This window comes from Nymphalis io, chromosome Z (assembly GCF_905147045.1).
Source record: "Nymphalis io chromosome Z, ilAglIoxx1.1, whole genome shotgun sequence".
NCBI lineage: Eukaryota > Metazoa > Arthropoda > Insecta > Lepidoptera > Nymphalidae > Nymphalis > Nymphalis io.
Window position 1 is genome coordinate 6,293,886 of NC_065918.1, and position 27,019 is coordinate 6,320,904.

Consider the following 27,019-nt stretch of genomic DNA (forward strand, 5'->3'; position numbering starts at 1 on the left):
AAATTGTATATTTAAATATATATCATAATTTTAATGAAATTATATATCATATTTAATTATACAATTTATTTTTCATATCTCAATCATATATTTAAATATAAAATTAATATATATGATTGCTTAAATATTTGAAAGTACGACGTTTTTTTTCACCTCTGTATGATGTTAACTATTCGTGAAAAAAGTTTCAGGCGACGTACTATTACTATTTTTTTTGTTTTTTTTTCAACCAATTTCCCATCCTCACTCAGCCAAACCCACCACGGGTGCGTCAGCTGACACTTGGTTCACTTATAAGTCATTCGAGTTCTATTGAAAATGATGGCAATCAGTCGGCGTAAAATCACTATTTAAAATGCGTTACCTTCCGAATAAGCGATACAAATCAAATGTAACATTTTTTTATAAAATATATTTTTTGGCATTTATTTTTTATTATAAAGGTAAATGTAGTTTATTTATATGTTAAGTCGCATTATCTTGATTACGTTGACAAAATTAATTGTATTATTATCTCAGAAAATATTTTATGTCATAACCTAAAGTAACCCAGCTTATCTAAGAAACTATCGTGAGGATTTTATTCTCCCATTAACAGAGCAGCTTGAAAACCCCTACAGTCTCTTCTACTGTCGGGGCTGCCGGTGCAAGCTACTCGCTGTACTCGCTTGTCTTTAATAGATTTTAATATTATATAGAGAGTAATCACCGAACCTATTTTTTCAAATGGACATAGACTACATATTATATATATAAAACGGCAAAAGTCATGATAGTAATCGTCTACTGAGTCTAAAAAAATTAGGCTCCTTGAAAGTTTCCACAGCGTGCGTTGCATGAATAAATTAAGTTGCACGAAAATAACGTACAGCTGTATTACTCCTCATAAAAAGTCCAAAAAAAGTTTGCGATAGCGTATCTATTTTTAACTCAATAAAACTCAAGTATCTATTTTTATCTTTAAAAAATAATGAAGTATTTGCGAAGTTTATTAGCCAATGTAGTCTTTCAAGACCTTTTCTCTTATAATGTGGCACGAATGTAAGATGATCCAGCACAGATATACACAAGTCAGAACTATAAGAAACCTAAGATATTCAGACAAAATTATGGGAGGCTTTAACTTCACTGCCGGTGACCTTCGTTAAAAACTTCCAGTGGTCCTTTGAGGGACGCGTGCAAATACTTAAAGTCTGCTTAATGTTGTCTCATTTATGGAACTCTGTCTAATCAATCCCTTTAAGAACAAACATAAGATCCCCCTTTAAGCGGTGGTGATACGCATTTCTTAGGTCTTCTGTTACAAGTAGGTAACGGGAAAATAAATCTACTAATTTGGATAATTTTTCATCGCGAGCGAAGTCGGTGCGTTAGTATCACGTACACTGTAAATAGCGTTATTGTCATCCGGAAACTCCGAGTTGTGAAAGTTCTTTGTGTATTTGATTAGTACTTTGTGTGCTATTGGAACTTTCAAACGAACAAACTTTCAAACGAACAAACGAACATTCTCATACTTATAAAATAATAAAACTTACAAGTTGATCATCTAATTATACTTGGAACGTTTCGAAATAAATAGAGTTAGTTATTTTAATTCACCTATGCCAATTCTCGTGACTGAGTATTAAATGTTAAAATTATAATAAGTTGGATGTTCAAATAACTTAATAATTTTCCTTACATCGCCAATGCGACACCAGCCTTCGTAACTGAGAAGTTATGTCCCTTGTGAATGTGTGTGAGGTACACTGGCTCACTCACCTTTCAAGCTTGAACACAACAATACTAAATATTACTGTTTAGTGGTCTCCCGCTATTATAATATCCAATGGTGGTACCTATCACCTACCACCAACTGCCACCTGCTTATTTTGTCTGAATTTACACAAATTTAATTGACATGAAACGATCGTATAGTTATTAAGCTAATGTTACCGTTTTTCGTAACATGAACTGCTTTTCTTTTCTTGTTACGTGTATGCAAAATTTTCACGATGATCGGTTAAGTAGTTATAAGGTGAAGGCATAACAAACAAACTCACTCACTGGTGGTAGAGCTTTGTGCAAGCTCGTCTGGGTAGGTACCACCCATTCATCAGATATTCTACCGCAAAACAGCAGTACTTGGTATTGTTGTGTTCCGGTTTGAAGGGTGAGTGAGCCAGTGTAATTACAGGCTCAAGGGACATAACATCTTAGTTCCCAAGGTTGGTGGCGCCTTGGTGATGTAAGCGATGGTTAACATTTCTTACAATGCCAATGTCTAAGGGCGTTTGGTGACCACTTACCATCAGGTGGCCCATATGCTCGTCCGCCTTCCTATTCTATAAAAAAAAACGAATTCTCTTCCTCATTTATAGTAAGTTAGGGTATATCATTAGAAACATTTATGTATTTCCTCCAATTTTAACTATTATTCCGGTGATACTGATGGTATAAAAACACAATTTAATTAAACTAATTATATACAACATTTTTATGCAATATACGTACGTATAATGTTTATATTATTAAAAAAATTGTTTAATATATTCCAAAAGCATAATTATGGTTAATGCACATCATAGCATAATCAAATTGAGTGCATTTTAATATATATTCTCCAAACGGAAATAAATAAAATTGTTGATAAAACTAATTACATTACATTATAATATTATTAAATCATATGATATATCACATTATATATTAAAATAAAAATATAAAAATTCGGCCAGCTTGCGAGTGCCTGACTTAAAATAGTAATGTCTTGACATAATGAACTATATTATGTATTGACTGCACCGAGATGGTCTAGTAGTTAAAATACATGATTCTTAACTGACGATCGTTGGCTCAAACCCGGGAGTGTTCATCAAAGTTCATAATTCATCTCGCATTACTCACTAGTCATGAACATCGTGAGGAAACCTGCATATGTCGTATGATATTCAGCCACATGTATATCCGGACCCGCCTTGGCACAGTGCGGTGGAATTTAAAACCTTTCTTCTTTTAAGGAGACGCCCTAGCAGTTGGACTATTACCTGAGATACCTAGATACCTAAATTCCTTTTTTTATTTTAGAGTTAAAATGAGATCACGTAATTTTACCTTTTTTACGTGATTGAGGATCAATTAGAAATAAAATCATCAGCATCATCACATTACAGTAACGCAGTGTTTATATTCCCATCCTTCGGTAAGCATGTTAACTGTAAAGCTGTTGGATTTGCGCCTGAACTCTTTGCGCTCACGTCAAATTGCCGGTCTATCGTATTATTAGAGTGATGGAATAGAGAGTGCATTTGTGTACTGCGCAAACACTTGTGTATTATACAACGTTCTGCGCAGTTAGCTATAGACTCCCTCGACAAAGCCGCGCGCTGTGGCCGTAATCGGTCAGAAGGACTCATTACATCCCATAACATACGAATATATTTTTCTATTAACGTCAAAATCAAGAAACTCTTTTTATACATACTTAATTCAGGTTACAATTCAAATTGGGGAATCCCAGTAATTAATGACGTAATAAAAGTCAGCGTTGGTTTGTTCGTGTGTTAAATCCTAAGTCGAAATAATTCTTACCACGTCATTAAAGAATATCATGATTCATAAAACGTAAGCCATCGTTTTCAAATGACCAACTTCAACGCAGAGTACGATTGACACGCGATAATGATTATGGTAACCTGTCAGTTAGTTGTGTTCGCGGCTACTATTCGCGCGCTCGTCTGCGCAGTCGCAGACGTGACGTTCAATAATATTTCGCGCCTGATAAACTGACATTACAAAATAAACGGTGAAAGGTTTTTTGTTTCTATGAAATTTACAATAAGATATAATGGCTGATAAAACGTCCGGGGTTCGTATAAAATTTTATTAACTTTCGTTTTGTATACTTAGTCCATTGTAATGTTACGATTGTAGTAGAACATTCATGCATTTTCGAATATTTGTACTGATATTTATTATTTTTATGCATCGCTATCTATCATCGTTTATTAAAGTTAATCTTTTACTTATTTATTAAAGTTCACATTACAAATCTTACCTTATTATCGTTCGAAACAGATAAATTAAAAAAATAAAATATTAAATTAAAATACCTACAATAAGGAGGTAGCCATGTTTTTATATTTTTTAAAGTTGCTTAGTAAGATTTTATTCATTTTTTATTAATTTTAAATCAATACATTTAAATATACTACGCAATACTGCTACACTCGTATGTTATTTATTATATTTTTAAGAATATGCGAATTTTTATTATTTTATATATTTATTACCTACGTGTACCAGATATACAGAAGAGATCACGTTTAAAGCTTGTATTATTTTTCTGTATGTTAAATTACTTTAAAATTAACTTAATGTTATTAAATTTAATATACCAAGCTCAGGCGAAAGTATTTTATTACGTCCTTGTACGAATTTTATATAACGTATACTCATTTATCTCTTAGGTACCTGTGAATTACAACAACATCAATACACTTATTATAAATATAAATTGAATTCAAAAGCAAATTATTTTGCTCAAATAATTCTTATAAAACATGATAATAGTTTATTTATGGTACGTTCTTCTTATTTTTTGGTGTTTATTAGTGCCTAAAGAGATTTCTAGGTCAATTATTTAGACTTCATTGCTTTGCGAAAAGGTTTTAAGCAATTTGCGAAATACGAAATCTTTAAATAAAATACATTAATATGTAAAAAAAACTAAATCGAATACTTACAATAATAATAATTAATTTTAATATAATCATAATTCTTAATTTGATACAAACAAACACAAATGCTACATAATATTTATATGTTATTGCTTTGTAAAGCTAAAATTAAAATATTTTATTTTGGACATTTTAATAAGCTATTTATTTCGATAAGGAAAAATACAGTGATCCAATAAAAACTTAAGGATCCCGATATTTTTTTCTTCTAAATAAAAAGTTACTTCTCTAACTTATCTTAACAACATAGGTACATACATACTTGAATAGTTAAACTTACATTTTGAAATGTACATAATTCCTAAAGATATAAAATATAAATTATCTTAATGTCGTACCTTACTAATATACGTACATATTGGGTACGTATTATCATTTGGGAAAATAAAATTAATTATAATTTTGTAATACTGATCTAAAAGTCGAGATGGCCCCGTGGTAAGAATGTCTGAATCTTAACCGATAAACGTAGGTTCAAACCCGGGCAAGCACCTCTGAATTATCATGTGCTTAATTTCTGTTTATAATTTTTCTTGTGCTTTTCGGTGAAGGAACACATCGTGAGGAAACCTGCATGTGTCTAATTTCATCGAAATTCTGCCACATGTGTATTCCACCAACCCGCAATGGAGCAGCGTGGTGGAATAAGCTCCAAACCTTCTCCTCAAAAAGGGAAGAGGAGGCCTTAGCCCAGCAGTGGGACATTTACAGGCTGTTACATTTACAACTTACTTTTTTATACTGATATCCTGGGATAGTGTGAAGGTACGAAATTTTATTTGTCGTACTAATTTTACGGCTTAGCTTAATAAAAATACAATATTATGTATGTACCTTACGTAACGTACTTTGATCTAGATTAGAAGTGAATGTGTCAATCAGTGCGCTCTCTCTTACAGTCACTGTATCATTCAGAAATATCAAAAACAATCAAAAGTACATTTCTTAAATAATTCTTCTTCATACTGGATTCACTATTTTTGTGTATGAATATTTCTTTTATTTAATAACTTATAAATAAACTACTAATGAACATTAATTCTGCAAAACTGTGAAACAAAGGAAGTTAGATATGTATCGCAGGAACATCTCAATGTATATACGGTTTTATTACGGATGTAAGATTTCAAATGTGTATTTGAGCATATGCAAAATAAAATTATAATTAATTATATAATTTATTTCACCTATGCATTTTTTATAATTTTAGCTCTATTCTTATGCTTCAAATAAAATATGATATGTTGACAAAGAACGTAAGACGCAAATTATAGGAAATCTTAGCAAATCATTCAAATATCACAAAGAGAAACTCTTATTGAAAAATTGTAGACTGGAATAGCAATTGTAGTACGTTGTACATATGGCCTTATATATATATTATATCAGCACTGCTGGTCACGGGCCTCCTCAATATTAGAATTGTTAGGCCATAGTCTACGAAGCTGGCTGGATGCGAGTAGAAGGCGATAGATATATAATGTAGATATATAAATGAGATATCATAAGTAAGTCAATGTACGAAACGAAAAAGAAAATCGTTAGTTATAGAAAAATATACGTCGAGCCGGCCGATTTTCAGGCAAACGATGACATTATAACGCATATATATCTATTGTTCGAAGATGAGTACAATATACACTTACATAACTTACATACATACTTTAAATTTAAGGAAATTCGGTAGCTGACTTAAAATACACAATACTTGTTGTCACGATGCAAGTAACGGTACGGTCGAAAATCAAGTTTCCCTTTATAAAGAATACTACTTTGCATTCAATATATACATATATAACAAAATTTTGAACAAAAAATATGCAACTTCTGTAATCTATGGATATCTCAAATTTTTTAATAGTTCAACCTGCGGTTTATTTCGTTTTGTGAACGAAATCCTTATTCAACTGTATATTTAAATGTACCGAGACATTTACAAAAACAAATTACCCTTAAGTAAAAAATTTAAGAGGGAAAATTATTTGGCTCCGCACAGAAAATAAATAGCGGCATTTGTCAATTATATTGACTTATTGTAGTTGTAGTTTTTGTATAAAACTGGAGAACAGTTAAACGAACGAGGCATCGATCGGCCTCGAGCGTCTTGTTGGTGGCGCTCGTTGTTTGTGTAACATTAAAACACGTATCGATTATGGGCGACACTAAATTGGCATAGCGGTCATACCCGAAACCAATCGACTAGTTGGAGAAGCGCCTTTACGGATATACATTTCAAAGTTTCACTACATAATAGAATTTGTATGAAATATTATTTGTACACCAAATTAGAAAATAGAATAGTACTTTCAAAGGATATATAAAATATATATATTTTTTTAATTTCTATAAGAAACCGATTTTCGAATATTTTTTTATAAATGCAATGGTATAAATACATAAATCTTAAAAAATAAAATAGAGTGTCAAAGATTCTGTGATAAGTGGAATTATCTATCGTATGTATTATCATCATCTTTCACTGCTAGCCTTACGAAATACTCTTGTAACTTTATCTTTTTGTCTTTATCTGAGATAATAACAATCACAAGCAGTCAACTACTTTGTCATCTGTCATGTATTATAATATCAAAATTCAAAGTTAATAAAACTTACATTTGATACCAGAATGTAGTTGAGTATCGCTTTAAAAAATATATGCATGACAAAAATGATTTATTACGATATCAGAGGTCTGGCATAAATTAAGATATTCACTGATTAATTATCATTAGTGTAGAGGTGCGTAATGGCTGCATGAATTTTAATTATGCTTCTACTTCGAATATAACTTCGTACAAAAGCAGTCTTTATAGTGAAGTTGATAACAGACTGCGAACTCCACAAATTCCTAAGACGTTGTTATGGATAATTGTTATATCTTATATAAAAATGAATGCTTGTTTTTGTTCGTCGTCTTTGCTTTTACGCATTGTTCATTAGATTGCGTTGAAACTTTTACAATAAATTATATTTATATTACTTTTTTACAATATATATATTTATTGTAAAAAAGTTTCAACGCGACACTGTGCCATATGTGGCACACAAAACAGAGCTCTCTGGCGCCGACGTACAAAGATACCCGACCCGAGCTGAACTGGGAAGAAGGTTTGGACAAAGAAGAAGTACCATATGTGGCACTTGTCTTGCGGTTGTAATTGAAAAAATTAAGAAAGATACATTCTAATATATTAGATATTATTTAATATCAAATGTGATCGAAAACTCTACTGACAATATTTTGTTGATTTCCTTTGTCCAACACAGACGCAGTTCTAAAGCGTGGTTAGATTAAGCTACAAACTTTTCCCTTAAGATCTGACATACGTAAAGGCCATGCAACGTGTAACATCGCGACGGCAAAATCAGCAACGCTGCCGGTCGTGTCATAAGAACGTCGTTTGTATTGGCGGTGGTACTTCAATCTTAGCGCGTAACACACATTACATTGCGTTTTCACACAGCTCACAGCATGTTCATCCCTTATGATGCTTTATTGCATTTAAAGCACTTAATAAACAAAAAGGCTCATAATCGTAATCCAACTATTTTTAAATGCATTACATTTTCAATTGGATCATTCCAGAATCTTCTGCGTTTAGTATTTTTCATATAATAATATAATTTTCATAGGAACTTAAAAGCAATGTATTTATTACGTTCTGTAGCGGACAAGTCAAGACATTCGACCAATGTTCACGATCATAGGAAACTAGTTGTCTCACAGTACGGTCGTAAATCGTATCGCAATACTAAATTGACCAACATTCATTTACGTGTGTCGGCCCTAAGAGGATATGAGATCTTTAAAAATCAAAATATTTTGTATTCAAATAGACTTTTACAAGTACTCATGAATCGTCAAGCGTTATCACCGGTTCGAAATGTGTATTCTACTGAGAAGAACCTCAGTTCTTCTCGGTGGTAGGGCTATGTGCAAGCTCGTCTGGGTAGATACCACCCACTCATCAGATATTCTACCGCAAAACAGCAGTACTTGGTATTGCTGTATTCCGGTTTGAAGGGTGAGTGAGCCAGCTTTAAAGCAGGCACAAGGGACATAAAATCTTGGTTCCCATTGTTGGTGGCGCATTGGCGATGTAAGCGATGGTTAACATTTCTTACCTTCAGGTGGCGCATTTGCTCGTCTACCTACCTATTCTACAAAATAAGAAATAAATTCAATAGTTACTCTTTTTTTACAAAAATACAAATTTGTATCAATTACATTTATTCGACTTAGTTCCTGCACGAGATCCAGCGATCATTCAATCCACGCATTTTTGTCACACATATTTAGTAACAGAGTAACAGTCTTTACTAATAAGATTATTTCTTATAACTAATTGAAGCCTGCTTTGTGGCAACCAAAGTAAAGATTGTGGAATTTTATTATAATTGCGTTTACCTAGCCCTGAAAACTATTGACTAACTTTATTAAGACGGAAGCTTGGAATGATTCTTTTATTTTTATTTCTAGTATTCAATTGATGTAACAAATACGCACTTTGCTCAGTTACATATACGAACTGTTATTTTTCTTATGTTATTGCTTACTACGATTTACATATTACAATACTAATATATTATATTATACGATTATAATAATCATACAATACAATACAAATTCTTTTGTACACAAATGAGGCTCAGAATAGAATACAGACAAGGAAAATGTACAAAAGGCGGCCTTATCAACTATCACTAAGGCAGCGATCTCTTCCATCAGACAACCTTAGGGTAGAGGAAAGAAAATAAAACACGTATATATATCGTATATACCTTTACATACATATATAATCATACTGGTTTGATGCATCTATTCTACAAGACGTACTACTATGTACCTACTGACGTTACGCATGAATTTATTAACCGAAAATCAAGACATTTTCATAGATGCAGACACAGAGATAAAAAACTATTACAGATAAACTTTTATTACAATTTAACTTCCTAAGAATTTTCACCTGCATCTACGATCACTTCAAGCTCCGGTTTAGAAAAAAACAAATAGGCCATATTATTCCGTTTAAGATTACAAAACAGCTTGGAGATAGTATTCGTTGATTTTTTTAAGATGAATGTGATTATAACCATGTATATTACGTACATTATTTTTATGAATAAGAGTAACTAAGATTCTTGCCAGATAGATAGAATCTTAGTAAATCTCTTGGTAGAATCTATATTCCGAACTGAAGGTAGTATTAAATTTAATTTATTTTGTGAAATGACGATTCTAAATAACTTATTTAAATAAATTTTGATTTTGAACATAAGAAACTCAAAATCAAAATTTATCTTAACGCAAAATCTTTTCAAGTATTCGTAATATCATAAATATACGTGTTTCGTCTGTGGTAACTATAAAAAAAGTAATAGTAATGATTGGTGACCTATTAAAATAATTACAATTAAATGAAATGTAGTTGTTCTATTGATTGAACGTAATTCAATTATTTTATAAAAAAATAAGAAATACAGACAAGGCAATCAGTTCACAAGAGGTTCCCGTAAATTCCTTCGTCTCAAGGCCGAAAGTACAATGACAGCTCTTGAAATATGATGATAAAAATTGAGTTGTTATGTTTATCTCGAGAGCGTTCAACATCCAAATATCAATAAGAGTGAGTACCTATTTTAAAATGTTTCTTGCTTAAAATATTTATACTTTTTATTCATTTTTTGTAAAATGAATAGTCAATTTTTGGGATTTATGTCATACTTAGCTATTTTCATATTATCAAGTGTGTTTGATTGTAAGATATAGGTAAAAGACCCCCACTATCTTTTTTTTTATAGTTTAGGTAGGCGGATATGGGCCACCTGATGGTAAGTGGTCACCAACGCCCATTGACATTGAAATTGTACGAAATGTTAACCATTGCCTACATCGCCAATGCGCCACCAACCTTGAGAACTAAAATGTTATGTTTCTTGTGCATGTAATTACACTGGCTCACTCACCCTTCAAACCGGAACACAACAATACCAAGTACTGCTGTTTTGCGGTAGAATATGTGATGAATTAGTGGTATCTACCCAGACGAGCTTGCACAAAGCCCTACCACCAGTTAATCTCTGGTCTGGTTTTATTCTTATTGATTGGTTTTATTCTGTTTGATTTATTAATTGAGCCCCTGATTACTATATTCCGTTTAGGAAGGTTTAGGAATTATTATTTCAAACCACGACTTCATATTATGGATTTTAATATGAGACATTAATATTATTATTCTTAATACTTGAATCCCATGCCAACCGATTGCACCAATCTGTCAATCAATCTTTCAACAGTGCGTTGATCAAATCCAATACCGCAAGGAATATCGAAATATTATATAAATAACGCATTATTTCTTCCAAAAATAACATAAATACATGCAACAAACTCAATTGGGTTTTCTATTTTAAAGTTTAATACCGTACCTACAGTAAGACCTACAGTGAAGTCCGCAGTAGTGGGGCTTAAAAAAGCAATTTTGCCCATAACATAAAATCAAAGTTCTGTATTATTATAACAATCTTAGTTAGTGAAGTTAATTAAAAATTAATTCAAGTAATAGTTAAGTTAGCTAACAGTTTATTTGCAAGTGAACTCTTAATATTGTGAAAATATTAAACAGCAAAGCAATTTTTAAAGCAATTATACTACTGAGAAATTTTTCGTACTGCACTGATTTTTATCTATGAAAATTATTTTAAGTACATTTTATAGATAGAAAAATAATCAACAGTTTGCTGGATTTATTGTTTTAGATAAACATGAACATAATATATACCAATAATTCTGCCAGAATTAATGGAATTTTCACGTTTAAGTAAAAGTATGCAACCAAAACGCGGCAGGACCGACATTTTGCTCCTACTCGTTGACATAATAAAGTATGTACTAGATCTACATCTCAAAAAATATTCACTTTAAAACCTATTATAATGTCTATGCAGTATCAATAGGATTAGAAGTTTTGCATGAATCTAAGAAAAAAACAAATCAAATTTTGTTAAATTAGGTCTTAAGTTTGCAGTTTAATGTTGTGTAGCTAAATCAAAATAATGCAACACTAACGTAGCGGTTGTCATGCATAGTAAACGCTGTATGCCTAACAGTGATTGCTCATTGCAGTGATTACCTTCACAGAATCTCATTTTGTACGAATCAGTTCGCCTTGACATACCTACTCGGTCGAGACAGTGAAAACGACTTGATCGAATGGAACTTCATTTCTGTTTTCCTTCTAACAGACGAATCAGCGTAGAATTGCCGAGGTTATAAGTTTCAAAATGTTTATTTTTGCATGTAATGTATATCGATATCTGGAGTGCTCATAGAAACAAGATCAGATTTTTTTTAAATGCAGACATATTAGTAATAAAAAATTAATTGATATTTAAAAATAACTGCGGTTATAATAACAGCTTATTCAAAATAAATAACGTAAAATAGGAGTGGGATTAGTAAATAAACGTAAAAACGTTTAAGTAAAGAAGGATGTTGTTGATCTTTTTCATAGACGTGTTATTGATGTCGAGATAAAGATAATTTAATTTAAAAAATTTGTTTTCCTCTTAAACACTAATTATACGCGTTTTTTGTGACTCGTGCTATTTTCTATTCACTATACGTTTCTTTTTTATTATTTCAATTACAATTTTTTTCACAGACATTTGAGTCCGTGGCTTAGGTTATATTTGGTTTCTTAATTTATATAAATGTTCGTTCTGATTTTAAAATGATGTTCATAATTACGACTCATTTACATCAGCGTAACCGTTTTTTATTTATGATAATAATTAAATTTGAATACTAAACCTAATGAATAAAAACTAAAAATCTACATAACATGCCATGAAAGTTTTTCCTGTTTCTACAATATATATTGTTTTTTTTTTTTTTTAATTAATATTCTTCTATAACATATAAAATGACAATCGAGCGATTACATATTAAAATATAACACAAATAAAACTTAAAAAAAATTAGAACAAAAAATAGAAACGGAATTAATATTAAAAAAAAAATCTAAATTAAGGTATTGCTCAAGAGAATAATATTGCATAAACTAATGAAGCAAAAGTTTTTATGTTTTTATCTTAAAATGGTCAAAATTTCGTCATACGAATAAAAATGGAAATTCACAAACGGATCATCGCCAAGTTTGTGCCTTCTATAGGATAAAATGTTGAAATTGTCATTCAGTTATGTACCATTTGTAACAATTTGGTAAAAACATTTAAGGATAAGTTGTGCAATAGTCGATGTATCTGGGTCAAACATAGAAATACAAAGTATTGCCACACTAACTTTAAAAAAAGTAGATATCGTATCAATAGCTATCGCTTTTTATCCGATGAGTTAAATATATTTTTACACTATTATCACATTCAAACGAGGTATAAAAAACAAAACAATTTACTTTTTAAAATTTCACATCACTCAAAAACACTTAAATTGTCCTAGAATACTTTTAAAATATGAGGATTAAATGCTAAGAGAATGACCTACTCGACCTATAAATAAATATGCATTAAGGTTTCTGCGTAATTAATATCAAACGATAATTAATATTAGCTGTACTAATTCAGTTGAAGATCGATACATTGATTATTATTTAAATACTATCGTATCGTTCAACTTGAACATAAATAATTCATGAGGACCTCATTCGAGTTGTTGTTATATAATGTTTTGGTTATATCTCAATTTTTATATTCTTACAAAACTTGTATTTTAGCAAATACCGTATTTTATTTCTGCATAAAAATAATATGTGCCGTTTTATAATTAAACCATAAACTTAATGCTTTAGCATTAAGTTTATGGTTTCCAAAAATAGATCCGAATCCGATTTAAAAAAAAATCTACAGCTTAAAAAAACTTAAAACTACCAATTACTTAAAATCATCTCTTTGATTAATTTTCCATTTATGTCTTCATTTGTATCACATTATTAAAAATATATCAAAGTGTATTTTTTTTTATAATGACGCAGTTTTTTTTGATATTGCATAAATTTGACAGACGTCCTAAATGTTCTATTAAACATGAAGAAACAAATTAAGTGATTATTTTTGTTCCATGAACGATACAAAAAGAGAATATAAAAATCGAAACAGAACAAGAAACGCAAAGAAACGGCAATCAGTGATGCCGTGAGACGTAAGGACACTATAGTTGCCAACTTTTAAAACCTAATAATAATTACCTGTGACAATATCAATAATTATGAGATTACTGCTATTTCTTCAAACTGTCAAATAGATTTATATACCTATATATATATATATATATATATATATATATATATATATATTATTTTAGTTAAAGGTAAGCTAATAATATAATATATATATTTTTATTAAATAATTATTTAAATATAATTATGTCTTTAAATACAAAATAAGTTGGTAAGTAATGACAAATTTATTTTGTAATGGACGAAATTGATATGGTCTAAATCGAGATGATTTATCACAGTAAGATAAAAAAAACTTTTAGTTAATACATGGCAAGTGGCACATTTACTATGATCCAGTTTGAAGCGGTTAAAGACATCGCTTGCATTAGTTAAGGAATTTGAGACATGGCCTATATATAACTCAATCATTGAAGTACTTAGTTTAAATTGAACATTATTATTTTGTCGTTAACTGTGGGTCTACTATTTAAGGGTTCCGTAGCCGATCACGGAACTCTTACAGTTTTTAGTCAATCTGACATACATTATTTCATATTAAAAAAACACGTGCGCATTATCGGTAAATAAAATAAACACAAAAACATAATTTTAAGCGGGAAAATGTGACGGATAACATAATTTTTAAAGAGAAACGTATTATCTCAGGTCTCTGAAGGGCTGATCAAAGACAAATTGATTAATTTGGCTTTAATCTATAATCTAATGTTCATCACTGCTGACGATGTGACGCAATTATAGTCGACTAATGACCGTTCAGATTAAAGTCAAATTATTCCATCTGATTTTATTCAGTCATCTGAAGATGAAGATAAGATAGTAATGGCAATATGCATCTAGCTTAGTTAATTTTAACGAGTTTTATTTATATATATAAGCCGAGATGGCCCTGTGGTAAGAACGCGTGAATCTTAACCGATGATCGTTGGTTCAAACCCGGGCAAGCACCACTGAATTTTCACGTGCTTAATTTGTGATTATAATTCATCTCGTGCTTTACGGTGAAGGAAAACATCGTGAGGAAACCTGCATGTGTCTAATTTCACTGAAGTTCTGCCACATGTGAATTCTACCAAACCGCATTGGAGCAGCGTGGTGGAATAAGCTCCAAACCTTCTCCTCAAAAAGAGGAGAGGAGGCCTTTAGCCCAGCAGTGGGACATTCACAGGCTGTTACGGTTACGGTTGCGGTTTATTTATATTGCACTCTATGGCCACGTTACGATTTCAATTAAATACATATATCTAAATAATAGTAAGTATAGTAAGAGTAGTCCTTGAATTAATTTAAGAACGTTGTACCTGTTTGGTGAAGTCTTAACAATAATATAACCAAATAAATTTACCATAAAATATTATTATCTTACTAGTGAGCTTACAGGCGGAGACTTTTATAATCGTTTTATTTGAAAAAAAACCTTCTTATTTTAATAATTAGAAAATAATAACAGTATAAACCAAAAAATATAGAGCATAGAATTTTATAATTTAATAAAGATAATCACTAACTCAAATCTAATGGATTGTACAAGTTTAGGGATTCGATCGAATATTGATTACTATTTGTTCGAATTGCGAATTAAAAAATTGGTCGAATATATAGAACACCGGAGTAGTAACCGAATATTGAAAGCATCACTTTTGAAGTAGAATCTTAATTGATATATAATTAAAGTAAGTAGGTAACTATTATTTATAATTAAAACAAAAATTGTATGTTTCCAAAACAAAAGAAAATTACAAAAAATGTTTATTTTTAAATATAGCATACATACATCATAACCACCTCGAAATATAGCTTAAATCCCAATTTGAATATTTGTTTTACTGGAGAGTTTTATTATCATACTAATAACTAACACCTAGATAATGTTAATAGTTTTCTCCGACTTGATACGTTTAAGAATACCAATATCTCGTTGTTATACAATGAAAACTTATAATGAAATTGTGACCGTATCCGTACTCTTGAATAGCATTGTAAGTGTATAACATAAGAATAAATAAAACTTTAATATAATTTTAACGGAATGGGTCAACAATTTAATCAACAAACCTGTAAAAAAGTTGTAAAACATTCTGGTCATTTGAATGTAACCAGTTTTCTTTACAATCTATGTTTATAAAAACGAAAAAACCTTACGAATACTTCTTTACTCCTCTCACATTTATGTCGTACACTTATATAATATTCCACGCGACTTCATCAGCCTCAAATTTATTTTTCCCATAAATCATTTATCATATAATATAAATATGTCATTGCGGCGGTCATCTTGACCCCAGGTTACTTCCACGCTTATCTATTTAAATACGCGAATAAATGTAACAAACAGCCAGAGTTACATTATTTAATTCGTATTTAAATTATTAGTTTTATTTAGAGCTATAGAAAGTGCATAATAGAAAAGTATAAGATATCTGGAGAGTAAAAGGAATATTTATAATTTTCTCAATAGGCTTAATGACTTGACTTTGTTAATCAATTATATTATCTGGGCTCGAAGATTGCTTAATACGACCAAATTGATCAGAATCAACATATTAAGAGTTCCAACACCGCAGATATTGCCCGACGCCAGAGGAACAGGCTTCATTTATCCGAATATGACAATTTATGATTAAAATACTATTTTGAGGCTTGGCTTTTCGCAGTATTTTTTATTTCATACATAATAAGTTTACAAATGTTCTTAGTTCAAATACTTTTTATACAAAATTAGCAGGCGAACTAATAAACACCGTAAAAATTATAAGAATTTGCTACATTATAAATTGTGTGTTTAAATGTATTTCTTTTTTCCAGAATCTACCCTATCCGAAGGCAGTTGGGTTCATCGTCACAAATGAGTTTTGCGAGAGATTTTCTTACTATGGAATGCGAAGTAAGTAGCTTATCATATCATTTACAAATTTTCATAATTTATAAGAGATAGCATAATTAACTAAATTAATTTCAAAATATACTAAGTTAGTTTCCGAGATTTCTATTTGTTCATAATAAAATAATTTAATAAAATTTAAAACAAGAATGTTTTATAGATTTAAAATTAAGAAGTCGTATAACATTTTGGCTTTGTTATTGTTATCTAATCTACCATCTATATTGTGAACTGTATAAATAAGTATACGTATTTATAAATTCAATTAATACTAGAATAAAGAAAGATGCTACATGAACTAATGCTTTTCAGTGCGCAGTTAATAATATATTATTCACATTCCGATCATATCATAACAATATTTTAAATATGGTGTTTGAATAGCGTAAGGAATGCTATCAATTTATAATATATTATAGAGTATATATATACTATATATTAGGTCCTTACATATGAAATTAGCGTTAGAATTAGAAAACATGAAATATCAGTATATTTAAGAGTACGAGTACGGGTACAAAAAAAATTTTTACTTTATATTTCTCCCGTACAAAACGCCAATTTCATATGTAAGGACCTAATATTATCGGTCAGTCACGTCGCTTCAAGTGCATAAAACAGACAAATATCATTGCAAGATTCATAGTGAGGCCATATTGTCGTTATATACATATAAAGTATATATTGTTAGTGTGTAGTAATGCGATAATTGCGATAATTACAAAAAGATTAAATATAGCATTATTTTCAACAGTCATTGTTTATAAACATTCTAAAATTGATGATTTTAATCAGTAGGCTATTCTATTAAAGCAAACTCAAGACTCACCGCAGAAAACGTTCGTGAAATTTCAAAAAGTGTTATGAGAAATAGACCATAATAATTACATTTCAAAAATATATCAATCAAAATAATATATCGCCATAAGTCGATTGTCTACGTTTCACGGATGAGCAATAAAATGATTTCTTACAGAATAGCACTGCTGATCTAAGATTTGTTTATCTAATGAAATGTAGTCATTACAATGACAATAGAATTTATATAAATAATAATATCTTGACATAAGATACTTGTATAAAAATGTATTATATATCTTCAAGAATACAATGAAGTAATCATTCACTTAGACACATGTACTCATTAAGTAAACTATTTCTCTTGCACTTCGACAATCGTTACAGAATATCGAAACAATTACGTTAAGACTATTTAAGAGATCTAAATATTCAAACAGTTGTTTTAAATTTTATTCATACTTCGCAGCATAAACAATAAAATGATTAATATTCTATGAATATGATTGATTATTAAACGAATACATAAGTTTTTAATTGTAATCCAATTTATTGGTGATTCCAATTTGTTTTAAAAAGTTACATACCGAAGGTCAAAATTGTCTAATATATTTTAACTACGAATGCATTTTAGCCGGAATGTGACAATTACTCAACAAATATCCGGGTTTTTAAGATAACTATGTAAGCTTTATATAAATACACTTTCTGTCGAATCACGTCGATGATCATTGAGATAATTTATCCCAAGATAAGATGACTGTTTTATTTTAATTGATTATTTTATTTACAAATAACAACATAAATTTATATAAAGATTTATTCAAAGATTTTTACGACATTTAAGACCAGTATAGTGAAATAACTGATGATTATTAAAATACCACGTGAAATTGGCGTATGAGTATGTGTGTATACGTGTGTTCTACACGTGGATTAACAATGTACCTACTCGAATATGTTACCTGATAACTGACTTCTCAATTTCAAAATGAAATTCAAAGCAGCTTGCTTTATCTGTTTTTTGTCCTTGCACTTAACCTCATTTAAACGTCTAGAATGTATCTTTTTAATCTTTTTATATAAACGAATATTTAAAGTGACTTAAAAGTGTAAATCTTTCCCAATTTCATTAAATTATTATTTTTTGCAGCAATTTTGTCCTTATATCTACGGGACAAACTCGGGTACGGAGATGACAGTGCTACTGTCATATACCATGTATTCACGATGTTTGCATACTTCTTTCCTCTAATCGGCGCCATGATTGCTGACGGTTGGTTAGGAAGATTCAGGTAAACCATTAACTATATTTTTAAGAACTTAAATAATTATACACAAATCGAAATTATAAGTTACTACTGTACATATCATGACCGCGTGGAATGGGGGCAAGGATAAACCTCCCGGCGAAAAATCTATCAGCCGTCATGTTACCATTGGAGGCCATAAGATGGGATGTTATATGTTAATTTTCAATAAATTTTCAATATATTTTCAATATATAATTATATTTTCATACGTGTTAGACCTTTTATGCTTTTTTTTAGATTCGCATAAAAGGAAAGAAAAAAAAAATCATTAAATATTTATATGTATGTATAAATGTTGTTTATTCTTGAATATTTTAATAGCTAGTTATAGTATTATTACAAGGCCCTGTTATATTGGCTAACTTGTCCTAACTAGGTTGTTAATTTTGCATTCTAAAGATAGTAACTGGTTAATATCAAAGGTTTTTCCGTTTAAATAACACATAAAATGCCTTTATTTTAGGACAATATTTTATCTATCTTTGGTGTACGCGACGGGAAGCGTCCTTATATCACTCTCAGCCATGCCGCCAGTAAATTTGCCGCAATTGTGAGTTATCTATCTTTTGATCAATCTATCATTTGAAAATATTTTTTATAATACAATGATTTTATCTTTTTAGGGAATTCACAATTATAGCTCTATTACTAATAGCATTTGGCACTGGCGGTATTAAGCCCTGTGTATCGGCCTTCGGCGGAGACCAATTCAAATTGCCAGAACAAGAGAGATATTTGGGATATTTCTTCTCGCTATTCTATTTTGCCATCAACGCGGGGAGTTTGATATCCACCTTCCTCACGCCTATTCTAAGAGCAGATGTACACTGCTTCGGCGATAACGATTGTTATTCATTGGCATTTGGTGTTCCTGGTATTCTCATGATTGTTTCTATAAGTAAGTATATATTTTCAATACTAATATATTAATATACTAATATACTAATGTAAATATTCATAAAAAATGAAACAGCTATTTGTGCTAGTCAAATGTAAGTAATGATCATGATATAAAAAGTGCATATGAAAAAAATAACAAAAATATCAGTGTCAGTTACAACTTGAGATATGAAACAGTAATTAGATATCCTTTAAAATAACGAGTAATTCAAAATTTTATTCTGTAACACATTTCTTTATAACTACAAATTACAAATGAATACATTGACATAATAAAGAAACATTCTTTGGTTGCTTTTGCCAAAATATGATAAATTAGTAAATTCCAGAATCCGCAAATGAAAAAATATTTAATTTATAAACATTATATTGGTCCTTATGCGGTGCTTATCCGACTGAATTCAAACTTTGTACAGCTGTTGTTGACACTTTCGTTAAGGTTGCGGGCATTGTATGTATTATCAATATAAAATAGCAGGTTACGCGTCATATCAAAAAACTGTTGAAAAAAATAATAAAGAGACATAATTGCATAACTTCAGATACAAATTAGTAAGCACATCAAGTCGCATTAATAGGTTTTCGCGTGTTGTTTTCCCTGTATATTAATTGTATTCAAGTTAATACATAGACAAGTTTGCTGTCCTGAAATTCTAGAACGAATACAATTCTACCACGACTAAGCAGTATACTTACTTATAAGACCGACTAAGTTCCTCTTCTAATAACATGAGATTCGATGTTGATGTATTCGTTAATTCTGTTGCCTCAAAATAAAATATACTCACATCTCATTTCGCAAATTTATCATAAGTGGTCCTTTTTAATATAACCTTTAACAACATTGTTTATTCATTTTTATTTTAGGTTTATTGAAATTTACCTAAACCATACAATATTATTAATGTTGCTAAAATATGTTTAATATTTGTTTATTTAATGTTATCGTCATCGTTTAACGTAATACATGTTTTTTATTTACCTGTATAAATTAATAATATAGTTCATATATTTTTCAGTATTTTTCGTGGCCGGTAAAAGATTGTACGTCATGAAAACTCCCACAGGAAACGTTCTGGCGAAGGTTTCGTCTTGCATCGGTGTAAGAATTGAGAAATTTTGTTCACATAGTATATGAAATCTCTAAAATATACAGAAACACTGTCACATTTGATCAGTAATTAACGTCATTATATTACTAATATGTTATCTACCTTCACAAACCTAAATGTTCTTTTGTTTGTTTTATGTATAGAGTTAAGATTTATATATCAGTATAAAATTGTTATCATAGCACGGCGTGGTAAGGTCCTACAAGAGCAAAGAAAAGAGGGAGCACTGGCTGGACCACGCTGACGACAAATACGATTCAAACCTCATCGAAGACGTCAAATCCCTACTTCGAGTACTTGTATTGTTTATACCACTACCAGTGTTTTGGGCACTATTTGATCAACAAGTAAGTTAACATTATTGTTAATTAACTAAAAAAATGTATTATGAGTTATAAATATGTATATATATATTAATGTATATAGTGGCCAATAAGTGCTTTTTATTCCGGCTTCATTGGTTGCCCAAATGTCAGGGTTATATCCCAATGAATAGCGCAGTCTGAAACACTGTTCTGATGTTTTTGCCATAAGCCACGTTGGACGTGAATATTCATTTAAAAAAAACAGGGAAAGCAATTAAACGCTTTATGGGATATACGTCAAAATTTTATTTCGTATAAAACATTTGGAGTTTTGAATGGTGGCCTCAATAGTTTTCACTGAAATTAACTATAATAAATAATTAACATAAATTGTTTGAAAAATTAATTTTATTTTAATTATATGAAAGTTAATATTTGTAATATAAGTGGTTAAATTAACACACATTTTTAATATTACGTTCTTAGGTCGGCGAATATAGCAAACACTCTAAATAACTCTCAAATACCTACACCTCACACGGTGCTTTACAAATTCACCCATACAAATAGCGTTGGGAACAAGTTTAAACATGTGAAGTTATTAATATTCCGCTTAAATTAATTATCAAAAAACGTTGAATAGAATAAGACTTTTAAACAACATTTCTAATCTAAAAAATTTAGGGTTCGAGATGGACATTCCAAGCTGACAGAATGGAACAGGATATCGCTGGGTGGACTTTAAAGGCTGATCAAATGCAAGTACTCAATCCTCTGCTAATTTTAATCTTCATCCCGCTTTTCGAAGTGGTGAGTATAGAATTTTATTGTCTTACTAAATACATCATTCAATAATTAAACTTGAACAATAAAAAATATTGTGTTTTTACAATGTATATGTATATACATCATGTATGTGTAATTTTTTAGGCAATATACCCCTTTTTAACATGGTGTAAATTAGTACGAAAACCATTACACAAAATGATTTGGGGAGGAGTTCTTGCTGCTTGTGCTTTCATTATATCCGGTGTCGTCGAACTTAACCTGCTGGTTAGTATCGTTATATTTTGCGGTATATTTTGAAGTTTAAATATTTACAAAAAATCCCATGTACAAGTTATTAATTTTTCAGCCTACTTATGGAACTCCGGTATCAGAAGGTCTTGCACAACTAAGAATTTATAACGGATATAATTGTGAATTCGCATTAAACATAACTAATGGTAATACATCGCATCACGCTACAATTGGAGCTTTAGGATTGTATGAAAAACTTGACTTTGAAGCCAATGAAATTATTCAACTGCCATACTCACTTCGAGGAATGCAAAATACTGAATGTGAAAACATAACGTTCAGTAAAACCTTCTCTTTGAAGGAGAAAACAGCAAATTCCTTTTTCATTACCGATGAGTTCTACAATTTCACTGATAACAATAACAAAGCCATAGATGGTGTGAGTGTAAGGTAAGAACAAAAATATTATTTATTAATTAATTTTGTGCAATTATAATCGACTATAATAAAAATGATTTAATATAATATTCTTACAGTTCCTCTTTGAATGTTTTACATTTATCTGGTGCATAATATTTATTAAAAAGTTCGTTCCAAAAATTATACATTTTTTGTTCTGGAACAGAATCTGTTAATCTGCTCACTTTATCAAAAAGAAAAACATTATCGTCTTTTAATGTCATCGGTAGCCAAGTGAAATTAGAATAAGCGTTTAAAGGCGTTGGATCCCCTGTTTTTGCGAAATTTGCCCACATTTTAGAAATCTGATTTATAAATTCTCTATCTTTATCAAAGCTGACATTTTTCAATTTTACATATGATTCCCATTGAGGGTCGCACTTTAGAATGTAACAAATTTCATCTCCGTGTGCTGCACCATTTATTTTTAAAGTCGAACCAGATAACGAAGTTGCCTTAGCCACATTAAATTTTCCAACATAATTGAATTTATAAACGTAGATTTTACTTTCAGAGTTTAATCTTGATTTTATATATTTATATATCGGATATTTTTGAAGATCGGATGAAAACTTTAAAAAGTCTTTAATGGAGTGTTCTGAAATGCCACGCCTGAAGTATTGATTTCTTATTTCGTGGGAAATTGCTCTGTACGTCTTTGTTGAGTATTCGTACTTGCAACCAATTGAATATGGTACCATAAACTTGAAAAACGACTTAAAAAAATTTAAATGATGTGGATTATGAATGAACGGTATTAATTCTGTTATACTTTCCTGACTCGTAAATCCAATAAGAATTGGGATTTTTACATCTAAATTTTTAATAGTATTGTATAATTGATTAACATTTATTTTAATTAATGCTCTATTGGATTCTTTTTCTACGGTGGGCATGAAGGGAATAAGAGGCCTTTGGGAATTTATCAAGTCCATACTACTGTATATTTTTCTATACGCTTGAATAATATTATTTGTTGGAACAGATTTCAAATTCTTAAACCCAGCTTTCTTTATTTCGTTTTCTAATTTAGACCTCTCTAAATCACGATTGATTTGGTACAATGAAGGAGAGAATATCGAACCGCTTTGTAAAATCATTTTTGAAAATATATTTCTGTGTTTTGTTGTCAATAATAATGACAGAAATGTACTCGCAGAGCCACTTCCCATGACCGTTATGTTCTTACTATCGCCACCAAATTGTTCAACATTTCTCTTGATCCATTTAAGACCCATGACAATATCTTTTAGCCCCATGTTCGCATTAGAATCCGATTCGTTAACTTTCAAAAATCCGAATGCACCTATTCTGTGCGTTAAAGTAATGAATAATACGTCATTTTCAATTAAAAAATCGGGTCCGTGTATGTGACTGAAGCTCGAAGTGAATGCGTAACCATGAATCCAAACGATTACAGCCTTTAAAGTTTCATTTTTAGATTTAGGTAAAATTGGTGTATAAATATTCAGATATAAACAATTTTCAAATCCATATTGTCCTTGTTTGTGTACAATGTGACCTTGGGCACACGCTCCGCGGTATTCCGTAGTGGCGTCTAGTTGTTTTGTCCATTGTTTAATTGGCTTTGGATCTACAAATCTCAATTTTCCAACGGGGGCTTGAGCGTAAGGCACACCATAAAATGCATAATACAACTTTTCACCAAAAACAGTTATTTCCCTATTTCCTATTAAAGTACCTTGCTTTACATGTACTTTTACATTTAATGTTCTTATTTCTAATAATAAAAGTAAGAAAAAGTATCCTTGCAACATTTTTATGGGTTATATTTTTAATTGAAAATCTTATCGTTTAATAAATATACTAAAATGCAATGTTTACATTTTTTGTTTATGAAATGCCCTGGAATCGCTGAGATTAAATTAATCACAAATTGTTTATTACAGATTTTTATCGAACGTTAATACGCCCGTGACTATTAACGTCCAAAACAATAAAAAGAATAGAACGTCATTAATTATAAACAGCGAAGACAGAACACAAAAATCTATAGAAAAAGGAACTTACGACGTTATGGTAGATGGTGTTGTGGTGTTACCAGACTTCCAATTTAAAGCAGGAGCTGTGTATACTATTATTCTTTACCAAACAGGAAATGGGTCTTACGTGAGTGTTAAAATTTTAGAATAATGATTTTATTTAATTAACAAAAATGCTATCCATCTCATTCTTACATTCCGTAATAAGACGCAATCAAATTTGAATAAGTCTGTTCATAAAACCATATATGTATACTCGAAACTCGTTCAGTACTTTAAAAATGATATATTGGAAGTTTTTAATATTATACAAACCTTTCTATGAAACCCACTGCATTTGATATTTTGAATTTTTACTAAGGCTATATATGTATACACATAAACGCGTCCTGTACAGTACTAACAGCCTGTTAATGTCCCACTGCTGGGCTAAGGCCTTCTTTCCATTTTGAGGAGAAGGTTTGGAGCTTATTCCATCACGCTACTCCAATGCGGGTTGGTAGAATACACATGTGACAGAATTTCAATGAAATTAGACACAAGCAGGTTTCTCACGATGTTTTCCTTCACCGTTAAGCACGAGATGAATTATAAACACAAATTAAGCACATGAATATTTAGTAGTGCTTGCCCGGGTTTGAACCCACGATCATCGGCTAAGATTCACGCATTCTAACCACTAGGCCATCTCGGCTTCTGCGTCCTGTACATTATAATTTTATTAATATAAATCGCTGATTGTAGCCGTCATTATATCTAAACAGAGAACGGAATAAAATTAATAAAATAAAATATCTTAATTAAATAATAATGTCATCCTGGCCAAATTTTGGCCAAGCTGGCCAATCTCAATGGCTGGAGATCCTGAAATACAAAGTGGTTCGGGTCCATAACAACGATTGCGCCACTTAACCACTTACGCGATATTATATCTTAAGCCAGTCTTTGAGATTGGCCGTCTACTAAATAAAATAATATAAACCATGTATAAAGATTTAATTTCCACTTGTGTAAATGCAAATACTGCGTAATTATGTTATATTATTTATGTAAGTATTACATATAATCTAAGGTTCTATATGAATATATCTGTCTAAATATTGTAATTACAATTTATAAAAGAAATCTATTACAGATGGCCGAAGCGGTGATCATAACGCCTCCGAACAGCGTACACATATTGTGGTTAGTTCCTCAATACGTGGTAATGACGATGGGCGAGGTGATGTTTTCGGTGACCGGGCTCCAGTTCTCGTTCACGCAGGCACCAGCTAGTATGAAGTCTGTCCTACAATCTGTCTGGCTACTTACGGTTGCTTTCGGCAATCTTATCGTAGTCTTAATTGTTGAAGGAAACTTTTTAAACGCTCAGGTAAATATAGACTTTATAATTAAAGACATGATTTGATTAAACGAGCCGGTTTGCGTGGTTAATTAATAAATTATTAAAGGTTGTGGGTTCGATTCCCACCCAGGTCAAACATTTGTGTGCATGAACATGACTGTTTGTCCTGAGTCTGGGTTTAATTGTCTATATAAGTATGTATTTACAAAAGAAAAGTAATATATGTAGTATATCAGTTATCTGGTTTCCATAGTACAAGCTCTGCTTCGTTTGGGATCAGATGGCCGTATGTGAATAATGTCCCAGGATATTATTAATTTACAAAATTGTAATTTTATAGAAATCAGCATCAAAACTCTTATTATGCGAATAGATATTTGAACCTAAGCGTGATTTAGAGCGTTACAAATACTATGTTGTGAGAAAGATTGTGTTTATTAATAAAAATAGGAACGTAACACCACCCCGTCGGTTCATGTAATCCGTAAATTTACGAATTAAAAATAATACATTTTTTATGACAATTATAACAAAATATTTATATAGGTACATAACACCTTTACTATGACATAACATAAAAAAATATGCATAATACCTACCCTCATATATTCATAATTATTTTGTATTTTTATGTGTCTAAATAAATTGCGATTAGCAATAATCGCATAAATATTTTTTTCATATAAATATTGCATCAATTAATCATGTTTATTTTTCAGTGGAAGGAATTTTTCTTATTTGCGGGTCTTATGTTACTTGATATGTTAATATTTATGACTATGGCCTTAAAATACAAATACGTGGAACTGAAATCAAGTACTGAGGACCTAACCGTCGAAGAAATAAAGTTACCGGATAAAATATGCAAAGAAAACTAGGTTTATATAATATATTGTTAAATAAATATTATTTTAATTATATAAATTATTAATATAATAAAATGAACAAATCAGGTTATTAAA

General features: G+C 30.5%; 2 protein-coding genes across 3 annotated transcripts in view; one reads left to right on the forward strand and one right to left on the reverse strand.

The window, feature by feature from the left end:
- LOC126780291 (peptide transporter family 1) overlaps positions 1–27,019 on the forward strand; it is a 28,757-nt gene extending 1,738 nt beyond the window's left edge. The window contains exons 1-13 of one of the 2 annotated variants that reach the window (XM_050504619.1): positions 3,699–3,850; positions 16,727–16,805; positions 18,754–18,895; positions 19,377–19,463; positions 19,537–19,811; positions 20,833–20,915; positions 21,108–21,272; positions 21,915–22,040; positions 22,161–22,283; positions 22,366–22,700; positions 24,620–24,839; positions 25,848–26,084; positions 26,777–27,019. In XM_050504619.1, coding sequence (XP_050360576.1) covers positions 3,830–3,850; positions 16,727–16,805; positions 18,754–18,895; positions 19,377–19,463; positions 19,537–19,811; positions 20,833–20,915; positions 21,108–21,272; positions 21,915–22,040; positions 22,161–22,283; positions 22,366–22,700; positions 24,620–24,839; positions 25,848–26,084; positions 26,777–26,935 — 2,052 coding nt within the window. In that variant the 5' untranslated portion in view covers positions 3,699–3,829 and the 3' untranslated portion in view covers positions 26,936–27,019. Of the gene's footprint in view, positions 1–3,698; positions 3,851–16,726; positions 16,806–18,753; positions 18,896–19,376; positions 19,464–19,536; positions 19,812–20,832; positions 20,916–21,107; positions 21,273–21,914; positions 22,041–22,160; positions 22,284–22,365; positions 22,701–24,619; positions 24,840–25,847; positions 26,085–26,776 lie in introns of those variants that run through there. The other variant, XM_050504618.1, reaches the window with a different exon arrangement.
- LOC126780292 (esterase E4-like) lies at positions 22,691–24,565 on the reverse strand. The gene has a single exon (XM_050504620.1). The coding sequence runs from the start codon at positions 24,485–24,487 to the stop codon at positions 22,781–22,783; it is 1,707 nt and encodes a 568-aa protein (XP_050360577.1). The 5' UTR covers positions 24,488–24,565; the 3' UTR covers positions 22,691–22,780.

Excerpts from the sequence above, each read along its gene's own strand:
- LOC126780292 (XM_050504620.1), bottom strand. The coding sequence starts at position 24,487 with ATGTTGCAAGGATACTTTTTCTTACTTTTATTATTAGAAATAAGAACA.